The following is a 15,164-nucleotide window of genomic DNA, read 5'->3' as shown; positions in this document are numbered from 1 at the left end:
GCTTCCAGTAGTACGGGCCCAATACTACTGTCCGCACCGCACCAGAATACACTCCAAGTCCTCCTCTTCGGATCCCAGGTCTCAAGTACTCTATCATGCGTAGACCACCCTCTAATAGATCTCTCATAAGTCCCTCGCTGCTACCTACTCACTCTCAAGCATCTCATAGCAGCTCACCTCTCCCTAGGCTAAGGCATCACAAATCAGGCCACTCTAGTCCTAATAGCAATACCTAGCCTACTCTAGCATGCGGATACATCATATCAATGTCAATATCACATAATATATAAAGGTATTTTGGGAAATCACCGTTCGGGCGCTGACTAATCGTACACACATCTCTTGCTCTGCGTTTTTTTTTCAAAAATCTTTTACTCTTTTTGAAAATACATCTCAAATCCTCAGTTTGAGTTCAAATACGCCCGAAGGTGTACTCGAATCCCTCAAACCAAGGCTCTGATACCAACTTGTAACACCGTGAATTTCAAAATAATTTTTCGCAGTAAAAAAAAACATTTCCCATTTAATTTCAAAAAAAAACATTAAGTTTCAAATTCCAATCTGTATCATACAAATCCCAAGATCACACAAATATGTCAAAAGTCCCCTGAGTGTGTACAGATCAAGCCGGCGCCTTCCCACGGTCATCGCTAGTACCTGAAACAACAACACTAACACTGTAAGCATGAAGCTTAGTGAGTTCCCCAAAATACCACAGATAAAATACATATTAGCCACTCGAGGCTATAACTCTATGGGTCCGTGCACCCAAACTCTATGAACCCTCAGGTTCTAACTCTAGGAACCTTCCGGTTCCAACTCTGTAAACATGCACAACATAATCACATAGAAATAATGCAGTACAACATATAGCATACAATACTCTGTCACATAACTCTGGTTACCTACTCAAGGTAAAGTATAGTGAGAAGACTCACCTTGCGAATATCAAAAGCTAGCAAATCCCGAAGTCACTCGTGCTCGATCCGCCGAGCTACAATCTCCCTATAACATCGTACATCTCTTATTAACACTTTTATCTTCTAAGTTTGACTATCCCTAAGAAGTCAACATAGGTCAACTCTGGTCAACGGTCAACGGTCAACGGTCAACTTGACCGGACTCGGCGAGTGCACAAGGGCAACTCGGCGAGTCTAGACGTATCCGCCGACTCCATAGGATTCCCTTCTTACTCGTCGAGTGCTTCCCCTGACTCGACAAGTTCCACCTGGGAGAGTCGCGGGGCCACCCCGACTCAACTCGCCGAGTTTCAAGAACAACTCGACAAGTCCCAGCTTGACTCGACCACCTGCCAAAACCTTTCCAACTCTCTGCGACTCACCGAGTCACCCATAACTCGGTCAGGACTACACACTGGGTGTCCTCAAGGACAATCTTCAAGCGACTCGTCGAGTCTGTTCATCAGACTCGGTGAGTCCATGCCATGCACCAGCTAAAACTGGCCTTTGCGGTCAGATCCGTTCCATCCATTCATAGATCTGGCCTTCCCAAGCTTATTTGTCACGTAAAGTCTCGGTCTTGGTTGCCATGTAATGCGTACAAGGCTTATTTTGGGGAAACAACCTCTAATATGACCACCTTAGCTTCTAACTCAAAAGGATGGACATAAAGCTAGTCATATGGGGTCTCCTGGACCTGCTAAGGCCCAGATCTAGGTTCCATATCTCCATGGAACCTTTCATACTTCCAATTTAAGCCAAGAAATGCAAGAAGAAACCCTAGAGTGGACACATCAACACAAAACACGAAGTTTGGCTTTGAAAGTTACCTCAAGAAGACTCCCTTGATGAATTAGCAACAGATCCACGCTCCCCAACTCCTCAAGTTTGATCCTCTCCCTCCTTCCTTGCAATATCACACAAAATGGTGAACAAATGGCCTCCAAATACACTCACAAGGGCTCACAGTCGAATGGGGGCTCTTAGGGTTCAAGGTGGCTGCAAATGAGGGCCATAAGGTCCTTTAAATAGGGCTTAGGACCGGGAAATTAGGGTTTCATTAAACAGCGCAGACTCGCCGAGTCCAGACGAATCCCGCGTCCAAAAATCGCAACCCTACTCGGCGAGTCTGAGCTCCAACTCGCCGAGTCCCCTCTCAAAACACAAAATAATCAAATCAATAAAGATACCTGGAAATTCGGGCTGTTATACTTCACGTCGTTACCTTTGTATTTCTAGGCTGATGCCATCGCAGCTGCATGTTATACTCAAAACAGATCATATTTGAACAAGAGATTCTCCATTACACCTTACGGGATTTTGAACAATCGTAAACCAAATATGAAATTCTTTCATGTGTTCGGTTCATGGTGCTTCATCTTCAACTCAAGAGAGAATCGAAATAAGTTTGATGCTAAGTCTGATGAAGGAATTTTCTTAGGCTATTCCTTGAACTCCAAGGCGTATAGGGTTCTCAATAAGCACTCAAAGAAGATTGAATAAACATACTATGTCACCTTTGATGATAGTTATGTCAAGAAGTTGAAATCCACAGAAAGTGCAACGCAAGATATCTTTCCAAACAATGGTCAAGTTACGTTCTCTATCTCGAATCTTTTCGAGCAATACATGCTTCTGTTTGATGAGCCTCAAAAGGCGATTGATTCTGAATCAACTGCAAAAGACAACAAAGTTCATAATCTAAAACAAGTTATCGGCGACGCTGCTTAAAAGATAGCTGATGATCAATCCAAAGAAATTGAAAGGCCAGAAGGAAGCGAACCATCATGTGACCGTCCTAATGTCCAGGGGGAGGGTCCAACTCTTCATCATGATCAAGGTTCATCTTTCCAAGGGGAGAACTCATCATCTCATTCTACAAGTTCTACTGAAATTCCAATTAAAGAAGGGAATACCAATACTGGTCCTGAACATGAGTCATTCTTTGAGGGGGAGAACACCAATGTCAATGATGATGACGTTATGTCTGAGTTAGAAGAAGAAATTAATGTCGAATTGAATCCCACTTATGATCCAAATTACCCTTCTCTTATCAAATGGACCAAAGATCACCCTCAAAGTCAAATTATCGGGGAATCTTCAGAAAAAGTGTTAACTCGATCTTAAATCAAAGCGAAACAGGCTGCACTCTTTTCTCAAGTAGAGTTTTGCATGTTCAACTCCTTTGTTTCCAAAGTTGAACCGAAGACTGTTAACTCAGCACTTGATCATTCAGAATGGGTTCAAGCCATGCAAGATGAATTAAATGAGTTTGAAAGAAACAAAGTATGGCGTCTTATTCCAACTCCAAAAGATGCTTCGGTGGTCGGTCTCAAATGGGTATTCAGAAACAAGATCGATAAGGAAGGGAATGTCATTCGTAACAAAGCAAGGTTGGTGGTTAAAGGGTACTGTCAGGAAGAAGGAATCGATTATGAAGAAACCTGGGCTCCAGTTGCCAGATTAGAGTCTGTTCGTATCTTTCTTGCTTATGCAGCGCACAAGAACTTTGAAGTCTATCAGATGGACGTCAAATGTGCCTTCTTCAACGGGGAGCTTGAAGAAACTGTATATGCTGAGCAACCGCCAGGCTTCGTGAACGAGAAGTATCAAGATCACTGTTATGTCCTTGACAAAGCTGTATATAGCCTAAAACAGGCTCCCAGAGCATGGTATGAAACTCTCACTCGTTTTTTAAAATGTCTAAATTCAAACAAGGTTCGATTGACCCAACCTTCTTTCGTAAGCGAGAAGGTAACCACCTTATGATAGTCCAAATTTATGTTGATGACATCATCTTTGGCACCAAAAATCCTAGCTTAACGGTTGAATTCATGAAATTGATGGAAACTAAATTTAAGATGAGCTCAGTGGGTCCAATTAACTTTTTTCTTGGATTCAACATTAGATAGGGACCCGAAGGAATTTTTATTAATCAGAAGGCATACACCAAGACTTTAATAGCTAAATTTGGGATGATGGGAGACTCTAAAGTGAAAGTGCCTATGGCCTTTGGAACTAATCTTACACCCTCATTGGAGAAACCAACAGCTGATGTGACACTCTATCGACAAATGATTGGGTCTCTGATGTACCTTACAGCCAGTAGACTGACATCATGTTTTTAGTCTGTTACTGTGCAAGATTTCAAGCCAACCCGCGCGAACCTCATTTACAAGCCGTGAAAAACATCTTTCGCTATCTAAAGCGAACCTCCTCTCTCGGTCTGTGGTATCCAGCCAACTCAGGATTCTTTGTTCAAGCATTCTCCGATGCTGACTTAGGTGGCTGTGGATTAGATCGTAAAAGCACAACTGGAGGATGTCAATTTCTAGATGGTAAATTGGTTAGTTGCCAATCGAAGAAACAAACTTGCGTTTCTCTATCCACTGCAGAAGCTGAATACATTGTTGCAACATCCTACACATCTCAAGTCGTATGGATACAAAGTCAACTTAGCGATTACAGACTAAACATGAAGAAAATCCCACTATATTACGACTCTAAAAGCACAATTAGGATTTGTCACAACCCAGTGCAACACTCAAAGACTAAGCATATAGCACTGAGGTACCACTTCATCAATGATCACGTCGAAGATGGTAACGTAGAAATTCACTTCGTCAGAACGACCGATCAACTGGCAGATATATTCACGAAGGCCTTACCTGAAGCAAGCTTCAATAAGATTCTACAGGGCCTATGAATGATCCAAGTCGAATCTGTACCAAAATCGCCTTCACTTTCATAAAGGTAACAAGCAAAATAGAGCGAACCGAAATGAACCGAACGTTCGGTCTATTTCGGGTGAAGTTCGACCATGAACAGAAATGAACCGAATGTTCGGTCTATTTCGGGTTCGGTCCTTCTGAACTCGTTCGCTTCTTTTTCTTAACAAGGCATTTTAACTGTTTTCTAATGTACACCTTTTTCATTACTTCTTTTCTACTTATAAAATCCCAAAATTATTTCTCTCTTTTATTCTCATAAAAATACTTATGAAATCCAAAAATATTTTTCTCTTTCGTTCAATTGGTCAATTCTCACAAAATTCAAAAATATTTTTTTTTATTTTTTAATTTATTTTATTGTATTTTATTTTTTATATATATCTAAAGTTTTTCTTTAAGTGTGATTCTCGATGGCGAAACTGAGGCAGGTAAATGGTTTGTTAGTTAGGAGTCCCTAGAAGCATGTTGTTGTATGTTGACTAAAGCCTCGAAAGATTTTTGAGTGAAGCCTTAATAACATGATATACACCAATCATGTTTTCCCAATCCAGGCTGTCAAATCACTCTAATCATGAGCTACCTTACTCTACTCAAATTGAGTTTAGAGTTTTCTGCTTGGTCCTTCTTTTCTTTAAAGCAGAGGTACATTCGCTTCTTATACCATCTCCATCACTTTTCTCCATTATACTTCGTTTCACCAATATAACCCCTGAGACTCTCAGTATTCACTACTAAGGTTTATGGTTATACAACATCTGCGTTCATGATCTTAGTTTCATGCCACTATGTACTAAGTGAAACCCAAAGTTCAACACCACTAATGAATTGACGGTGAATTCTAATATTCAAGATCTTACTTGTTACCTAATGAAATCTTTTTTTCTTTTGAGTGATCTTTATGAGTTTGTCTTTCACCAAGGCTTCTTTTACCCTAAAAGATCCAGTTTATTTTTTTGGAGATTTCCTTACTTCCTTCCGTCACTATAAAGTTTATCTTACCTACTTGTTCAACAGATCACAATGATCTCACAAGTACTTCATTCAGTTTCGGTCTTATGTCAAGTATCAAAATTATGAATTAAAGCGAAAGCCACCCATTATAACCTTCAAAAGATGCCTTTCAATACTTCTCAACAAGTTATTGATCGTTATTTAATGGGAAACCAAGCAAGCACTTTAATGTCTCTCTTGACTTTGAAGGAAGTGATTTATGCCTAGAATCCATTGTTTTATGTTTACTTAAGACATCACAGATTATCCGTTAAATTTTGCTTTATTTCTTTATCTTTTACACCCTATGCACGAAATTTTTTAATTTTTCATACTCTAGTTATTTTATGGCTGTTCAATAAAGCATGATAGGCAACAAAGATTCAAACGTATTATGAAGAGATGATTGGGATAAAGTGAAAGCTGACTCAGCAGCTATCCAAACGGTTTGGCGATTTGAAAAAGTGCATTTTATGGAATGGCGTGTAAAAAGGAAACGTCCTTTCTCTTTCCCGCGTTATCTTCGGCATGCCAACTGTCCTTCCATCAAGCCAGGCACTATTTTTGAGATAATCCAAAATCTCAGCCGGATTTTTCTCTCTCTTCCTTGTACGTATAAAAGGAATTGGACCGGTACTCTCTCAACCTTTACCACTTACCCTTCTCTCTCAAAAGAACACAGGCGATTTTCTGCAACTGTTCATCATCTTCTCCAAGCTACTACAATGGCAGACTCTTCATCCGTTCATGATACTTCCGTTCGTTAACCACTTCTCACCATCAAACCTCAATAGAATCTGATTGTCGATCTCACCCCGTTTATCTACGAGCCATACATGCTATACGTTGTTGAGTGTCTCAAATACTCACCTCTCGTCGAAGCGCTTTCTAAAGTTGAAGTTTTACCGATGTCTTGCCTTTCACTTGTCTACTCAACTGCCTACTACGATAAGGTTAATGAAAGGATTCACTTCGAACTCCATGATGAGAAGACCTCCATCTCTAAGCATCGATTTTGTGCCCTAATTGGTCTTTCTTAAAACCAATCTCTGGTAAACCCTGACCCTATTACAACTGGTCAATTGTTTTCTATGTTCTATTAGATGGGGTATACTGAAACCCTAACCACCATCACAAAGTTCAAGAAGTCCTTCCTTCCTCCTCAATGGAATGGCCTTATCACGCTGCTATTCAAGGGACTTTCTGAGCGAAGCGCTGGCTCAGATGGTGCGAGCAAGTCTTTCATGACTGTGTTGTATGGGTTGTACCATGGGATTGAGCTGGATTACGGGTCTATTATCTGGCAACAGTTGGTTCAAAGCTTGGTCTCTTCCTCAAGGCATTCTGAGATTTCATGTGGACGATTTTGGTCGATCATCACGAATTGGGAAATGGACTGCCTTCACGTTCCAATAATGGTGGATTCTCTTCTCTCATCCATTGCTACCTTTCACACTACCAAAATAATTGTCACCAATCCAACCAAGTTCTCTTTTATTGGATCCATTCCTGAAGCAATGCTCGGGCGTATTTCTGCGTCGAGCAATGTTCTCCAACAATACAGGAAGCTTCAATCGTCAGGGCCAAGGGAGCTTATGCCAACAATGGTTCGCTCTATCGAAGAGGCTGACAAGCCAGCCAAAAGCGGAAAGAAGCCTGATACTCAGAAGGATGGACCTGTCTCTAAAACAACCAAGGGGCAGACCCCCAAGAAACGAAAGTCCGACAAGGTTGCAACGTCACAAGCTCCACCAAAGAAACAAAAGAAGCCCGCTAGGAGACATATTCTGCAATCCTCAAGTGATTCAGATTCAGAATATGTCCCTCCCAAGCACAAGAATGCTCCTCCTTCGGAATCTGAGAGCGAAAGCTCAAATGATCAGGCTTCGGGCCGAGGTGACACTCCGCCTCGCTCCCCTACCCCAGAAATTCCAGTTCGCTCTAATCCTCCTTCACCTCCACCTGTAACCATCCCAGTATCCATCTCTCCTATATTTCCTATTCCAACCACTCAACCATCCACTAAAATTCCCATCCCTCCTCCCATTTTTACAGATACCACTACTACCACTACTACCACAGGAGCTCACTTTACTGCTCCCAATTCACTTGTAACCGAACCACTTTTCACAACCGACCCTCTAGCTACTTCAAAACCCTTATCACCCACTCAATCTACCGAAACAACCCCTATTCTAGGCGGTGAGGACTTGGAATTTGATTCCACGTATTTCAGTCCTTACCGTGTGCAGAGCGATGATGATGACGATGAGCCTATCACAAAGCGTCATCTCAAGGTGGTAAATGAAAAGCTTGATCAACTGCATTCATCCTCTTCCTCCGGCGCTTATTCTGAAGCTGCATTGAAGGCCTTGTTCTCCTCTGTTGTTACAGAACATAGTGCCACATTATCTGCTGCAGCCAAAGCAATTGAAGCCTCCACTTCACAGTGTCAACAAGTCTCTCTTGCTGTTGCTGCTTCTATTAAGGAGTTCAAGGAAGCGACCGCAAAAGTCGATAAACTAGTCTCTGAAGCTCACCTGTTTTTAGATTCCTTGCAGGCTGCTGCTGCAAAGAACGCTCAAACTGTCAACGCTTCAGTGGAGAACCTTCAACGGTCTCTTCAATCTGAATGATCAAACCTTGAAGCTGATCAACAGGCCATTGAAGCTGCTAACGAAACTCTACACGCTAACGTTAACGACCGATTGACTCAACTGGAGGCAGAGTTAGCTGTAGAGAATCGCATTATGGATGAGCTGGACAGACGTACCTCACAGCTCAAATTGCAAACCCACAAGCTGCGTACTGCTCATGTTGAGGTTAATGACCTAAATTCAGAAAGGGAGGTCATTAGGAGTTCTCCTGCTGATGTTCACTCCATCCTCCTTCATCTCATTGAGGCTCACGATCCGATCATTCCCATAACCATCAGGCGTCATCTGGCAGACAAGCTCAGACCAGCATTGGACATCCTTAGTCGTATCGAGGGTGTTCCGGTGGCTGGGGTCCAACCAAAACAAGGGGGAGAAAAGGTGACAACTCAACCTCCTCGTGCACTGAAACCATCTACTGAACTGAAGGGTAATGAAGCTTCGGTCAGTAACAAGGAGAAAAAGAAGAAGAAAATTGGCGAGGACGACACAGACAATGAGGATGATGTCTATGCCGAGAATCCCAAGAATCCCTTCCAGAAAGTAAAGACCTCTGAAAAGGAAATGGAAGAAAGTTTCAATAAACAACGAGCTGAGCTAGAGCAGAAGCGAAAGGAAGCGGAACTACTAGAGAAGAAAAAGTCCATGTTTCCTGTCTGGACTATAGACTCGCTTCAAAGATGTGCAACTGATGAGCCAAGCATTCTCTAGCTTGAGCCCGTAATGTCCTTTGGACTTGACAGCTCCAAGGATGCACAGTTCGATATGCCAATCACACGAAAGGCATTTATCTTCCATTGCTTTAATTGGACTGCTGCTATTCCTTCCCCAGACCCGAAGGTAGATAGGGATCTGTTGGAGTTTTACTTGGAGTTTGCTCAACCTCAGTACCTAACATGGAGTTCCAAGAAAATCACCATTGTCAAGGTTATGAAGCCCTATTCAACAGGGAAATTTATTAATGTCAAATTCAGGGTGACTCGAGGAACCGAAGGCTCAGCCTACCACTTCACCCTTGCTGATCTACCGAACCTTAATCCCCATGACTGGATACTCCTCAACAACATTCTTCTGTCAAATCCTCAGGAGTACCAGCCAATAATTGATCATGTCAAGCGTATGCTTGTATGCTACATTCACGAGGTAGCAAAGATGGACCAGGAGATTGCCTCTGCCATTCACAAGAGAACGACGATAAAGACTATGTGCAGAGCAGGAAACGTCAACACTATGGTCAAGGGGAAGATAGATTCAAAGTACCACACCGTTATGTTCATCAGAGGCGAAGGTCAGAAATGCCTGTTAGCTCTCGTTGACAAACACCTCTTCTCTATGTCTTGCCTGGAGCGTATCTTGGAAATCATTCAGAGGTGCGATCAAAACAGTGCTGCTGATAAGAAATTATTCACTGACATGCTGAGATGGTACATACAGTTTAGACAGACACTTCTCGCAATAATTCCTCGTCTGTTTAAAGTGATAAAGACAGTGAAGCCAACTCAGAAGAAATGATCTCTCGCCTCATTTGACGCAAAGGGGGAGATTGTTGAGTCTATTAGATTACATCATGAGCTCGGTCCTTAGCCCAGTTTTGATTGCCGGTATTGGGCCTGTCCAACCGGGCATGTTTTTGTACTAGGGTTTAGTATATAAGTTGCATGCATGCAGTCTTAGTAGTTATCACTTTTATTGTTTATTTTCTCTGAGTTTTGTAAACCCTAGCTCGCCTCTACAACGGAAGTTCTTCATCGAGCTCTGCTGAGGCGTGACTTTATTTTGAATCATAAGCATACATTTGATTCTATTCTGTGTTCATTCTCTTACTGTTTTTGACGTGTTTGATTTCCATAATCATGCCTGTGAAAGATCTAATCGATCTAGAGTTTAATTCTCATCAACTTCCTTTGTTTTTACATATTGTTTTCAAGTATTATTAGAGTTTATGCTTTTTTTCTTCATTTTAATATTGTTTTTGAATTCTCTAATTTGTAGTTAAAACTTATTGTTTGTTGTTGTTTCTATTATTAAAATTTATTCTTTTGTTTTTTCATTTTAGTATTTTTAATTTTTTTATTTCTACTTGAAACTTATCTTTTATTGTATTTTTTTTTTTATAATTTATCAATAAACATTTTATAATTTATCAATAAACATTTATATCCAAAACAATCAAAATATTTTCTAGGAAGTGATGTACGTCATTAATATATAAAGAAGAAAAAACATCATAAATGGTCTCTATGGTTACCCAAAATCTGAAGTTTAGTCCTCATGGTTTAAAAATCTCATAGATGGTCCCTGTGTTTTCAAAACTTTTGATGTTTGGTCCTTTTTGCTAACTCCGTTAAGTTTGTCCGTTAATTGAAGGGTATTTTCATCATTTCACCACCATAGGGACCATTTATGATGTTTTCTCTGATTTTTTTTAAAAAATGTAATAATATGCAGAAGGCTCTCTCTCTTAATTTAGATAAAAATCAGTCCATAGAATTATTTTTGATTAATTATAAAGCCAAATCCTCTTTTTTTAGTGATTGACTTAAAAAGTAAACCCACTTACTTCTTATCATCGTGACTCGCTTCAGCTACTTGATAAAGTTCCTCTTTCTCCTTCTCACACTCTGTTCATGATTCACTGTGTTACCTTTTGATACAATCTATTTGGAGATTCGAGATGATGTTGAAGGCTGGTAAGTTAGAAACACCAAAAACTTTGTTTCTTAGGGTTACCTCTGTTAGTTTAATTATTAATTTGTGTTCATTCATGGAAGCAATCAGAGAGATGGTGGTTTGTGGTGCACCTACAATCGTCATATCTGCAGTAATTTCACCACCTATGGAAGCCTATAAACTGGAAGGATTTATTAGTACATTGGAGGAGACGGGATTAGGTGGGGAACTCACCGGCTCTGGAACAGGAACGACAGCGGTTGGTGGAACTGTCATAGGGCTTGTTGTCGAGCTATCGTACGACTTTACGTTCAGTGAGGTGGCGACATTCGGCAAAAGTAGACAACGTTCCAGATATGAGAAAGAGAGAGAGAGAGAGAGAGAGAGAGAGAGAGAGAGAGGCGTTGAGGAGCTGATGGTGACATTTTGTGCATCATCTACATCTCTGGAATAGGAATACCACAGAGAGAGGCTTTGTGATTACCCAATTTTGCTCTGGGTTTGATTTTGCTATGATTCATTTGGAAAATTTTGTTGCCAATTTGATTAGGTATTTCCACTGGATTCCTCCTAATGGTTACTGTGGTGATCTATCAGAGAAGTTGGAGTTTATAGTCATCATAAAGAACCGCCAGATAACACAAATCTCTTCAAGGGTTGAGAAATTAACCAGGAATTCGGTTGGAAGATGGGTTACATAGGGGTTTTAATGATTGCATGTGGAAACATTTCCAGAGGTGTTGATCTTCTAGAGTCTTTGATGTACGGATTTTAGTGAAAGTACTAGAGAAGAGAAGGAGCGGCGATTGGCGCCTGGTAGCAGACATTGATGGAGAAATTGAAGAAGGTGGGTTTCGTTTTCGGAGGATTAGGTGGTAGACGAAGCTTCAAAGGTTAAGGATCGCGATTGGGTAGAAAGATTGTTGCATCCAAGAAGAAAGGCAATGGAGACGTGCAGGGGGAGTTAGCAAAAATTTCGAAAACACATGGACCGTCTATGAGGTTTTTAAACCACGGGGACTAAACTTCAGATTTTGGGTAATCACAGGGACCATTTATAATGTTTTTCTATAAAGTAGTAGTAAGAAAGAGTTTGTCGAAATGATTAGTATAAAAAATTATTAACTCTAAATTAAATTAGTAATAATGATATAGATATCTCTAATACAATATATGTATCAATAGTATAATTATATTATTGTATTCAACCCAATATATTTGTTATAATTTTAATAACCATAGTTTTATTCATGAGAGTTTTCGTCTAGTTTTCTTATTATAATTGTACTAAAATAAGTTTGACAAATCATCAACCCTTGGATTGAGAATGATATTGACCACTTGGCTCATTGAAGGTCTCGCATCCTTGTCTTCTTGAGCACATTGTAAAGCAACTTTCACTAGATTAATTAACACTCTCATATCGTATTCACCACTAGTCCTACCATCAACAATTTCCTCAATCCAAGTTCCATTCTCGCTCCTAATATGTTCATAAATCTTCTGCTTCACCCACTCGACCAACGTTTGGTCTCCACCATGACTGCCATCACCAAGTTGCAATGGGCTCTTTCCAGTTATCATCTCCAGTACCACCACCCCATAACCGTAGACATCAACCTTTGAGGTAATCGGAAGATTAAAAACCCATTCTGGAGCCATGTAACCACGTGTACCTCGAACCTTGGAAAAGCTTGGATTTTCGATTGAACCTCTATCAAACAGCTTAGACAGCCCAAAATCCGCCACCTTTGGACAATAATTAGCATCCAGCAAAACGTTATCGGGTTTGACATCACAATGCAAAACCCATTCCAAGCACTCTTCGTGTAAATAAGCGAGTCCTTTTGCAATACCAATTGCTATTTCTAGCTTCATCCCCCAATCAAGTTTGTTGGAATTTAGGCATGTTGCCAACGACCCATTCTCCATATACTCATAAACCACAAGCCTATGTTTCCCTTCAATGCAATACCCCAATGTCTCTATCAGATTCATGTGATTGAGCCTCCCAATTGTGCTTAGTTCTGCTTGAAACTCAGCTTCTCCCTGGTTAATATAAACTTCCTTCAGCATCTTTATTCCTACGGGTCTTTCATCCGACAATTTGCCTTTATAGACGACACCTGAACCCCCTTTACCTATCTCTTCTTTGAAGTTCCTTGTTGCGGTTTTCAGCTCAGCGAATGTGAATCTTTTAATCCCTGATGCTATCTGGAAGTAACTTGTTGTAGATGAGTCTTTGAGAGTGATATAAAAGAAAATGAGTACAAATACGAACTCAAGGAGTCCGATTCCGTACCCAAACTTTAACAAGATTTTCAAAGAACTATTTCCATGTTTTCTGTCATAAGACCTTTGAATTGACACGATTTGATTCTCTGGACAACTTAAGCTGGATCCGTTGACGAATGTTTGCTGAACTGATGATATCAAATCTTTTGGTAGCTTAATATACGCTGAACTCCTGAATGCTAATTGATATCCATTGTATAACAGATTCTTCAAGGAACAACTATAGTAACCTTTATCGGTGAAATATTTGTAGTGGAACCCTTTGCAGTTACGGTTTTTCAAGCAGACTTGTTTGCAAGCGTCAAGAGTTCTATTCTCAAGATACCTGATTTCCAAACCATAAAACTTCACAAATGGAAGCTCAACGTAATCTTCTGAAACCTGTTTGCAAGGTTTGAATTTGGGTGCGCAACCATATGTCCAATCGGTCTGATTCTTCTTCTTATACCCATGTACACAGACACATTTCCTACCAGTTTCTTGAGAGTAAGTACAAACACTATTTGGTCCACATACGCCATGAATCTTGCAAGGATTGGAGAAAGCTTGCCACTGAACCTCCCACTTCTTTCCTTCTTTTTGATCAACAAGACTATAAACCCTAATATTTCCATCAGAGTCAAGCTTCATTATTCTATGGCGTCTCATGCCAAAATCCGATACAAAGAAATGGAAATCGTCAGATGACTTGAAATGGCCTTGAGAATTCAGTTTTGCAATTCTACTGTTATTGTAAGTGGATCTCCCGGCTTTCCAAGGAAACGAATATGGTTTAGGCCAGTAAACACTTGTTATTTCGGGATTTTTGTAGAGAAGACTAAGAATGTTGTTGGTCTCAAAATAGAGCTTAAAGAACCCAGAAGAGAAATTGGATTTACTTCTTGAAGAAACCAGCTCAGAGTTTTTGGTGAAGACTTGATCAGGTAAAAGCGTATCAGTTGGATGATCAAAGCTTTGCCAAAGCAGGTTTTGATCTCCATCCAGCTGGCGTAGAACTAGATTTCCGGTGTCTTCAAGTTGTAAAGTGAGTGAATCACTAGCAGATTTGGTTTCTGTTGACCAAACAATAGACTGGTCTGCATCTTGTAAAACAAGATTACCATTGTCGTGGAGGAAAAGCTTAGAGTGCTTTCCATTTACTGGCGCGTCTCGGTTTGCCATCCAAACTACTGTGGGATTCACGTTTTGCGACTGAGGCTCAATCAACCAAATCGAAAAACAATAAGCGTTGATTCCCACCTCGTAAAATCCCGCAGTGAAAAGGCTGTTAGGAGATACCAGATTATCGTTTTTGCGATCAACAGATATTGATGAGCCTTTGGGAATAGCATGCGCAGGCGAAGAAATAGAAGATGAATACGTAAAGAGGGAATTGTATAGAACAATCAGAAGTGGAATATGCGAAAACAATGATGGTAATCCCATTAAAGTATATTGTGTATGATCGATTTGATGATCCTTAATTTTCTTGTGTCGGAACGAGTACTAGCAAGTTGATGAAGAAGGAAACAGTAAAAACAAAGGAGTGAAACACCTCACTGATATGAATTGGTTTTGATGCATGAAGGGTACGTGAAAAAGCAAATGAATATCTTAGTTTTTAGGAGTAGTCATCCATCTATTTATACCAACTAGCGTCTCATTTATTTAACCCTAGACTCTGTTTAACGTAAAAAAAACCCAAAGTTTGGAGCATGAATCTTCTTTAGTCGGATCAAAGTGCCACTTTCCACACGTCATGCACGTCCAGAGCATACATGACCAGACGTGGATTACGATTTACGGTAGCATTTATAACCTTTCAAACTGCCATTTTCAACACGTTATATATATATATATATATATATATATAGGGTTAGGTTATT

General features: G+C 40.3%; 1 protein-coding gene across 1 annotated transcript; it reads right to left on the bottom strand.

Annotated features, from left to right (window-relative positions):
• Positions 1-12,075: 12,075 nt before the first annotated feature.
• Positions 12,076-14,900, bottom strand: LOC145086620 (putative receptor protein kinase ZmPK1). The gene has a single exon (XM_079024438.1). The coding sequence runs from the start codon at positions 14,722-14,724 to the stop codon at positions 12,292-12,294; it is 2,433 nt and encodes an 810-aa protein (XP_078880564.1). The 5' UTR covers positions 14,725-14,900; the 3' UTR covers positions 12,076-12,291.
• Between the last annotated feature and the right edge of the window lie 264 nt (positions 14,901-15,164).

Source organism: Lactuca serriola, chromosome 2 (genome assembly GCF_051521515.1).
Source record: "Lactuca serriola cultivar US96UC23 chromosome 2, Lser_US96UC23_V15, whole genome shotgun sequence".
Classification (NCBI taxonomy): domain Eukaryota; kingdom Viridiplantae; phylum Streptophyta; class Magnoliopsida; order Asterales; family Asteraceae; genus Lactuca; species Lactuca serriola.
The sequence above is the reverse complement of the archived record's forward strand: the minus strand, read 5'-3'. Positions and strand labels throughout refer to the sequence as shown.

Bases quoted from the DNA above. Each gene is read 5' to 3' on its own strand.
- LOC145086620 (XM_079024438.1), bottom strand. From the start codon at position 14,724: ATGGGATTACCATCATTGTTTTCGCATATTCCACTTCTGATTGTTCTA.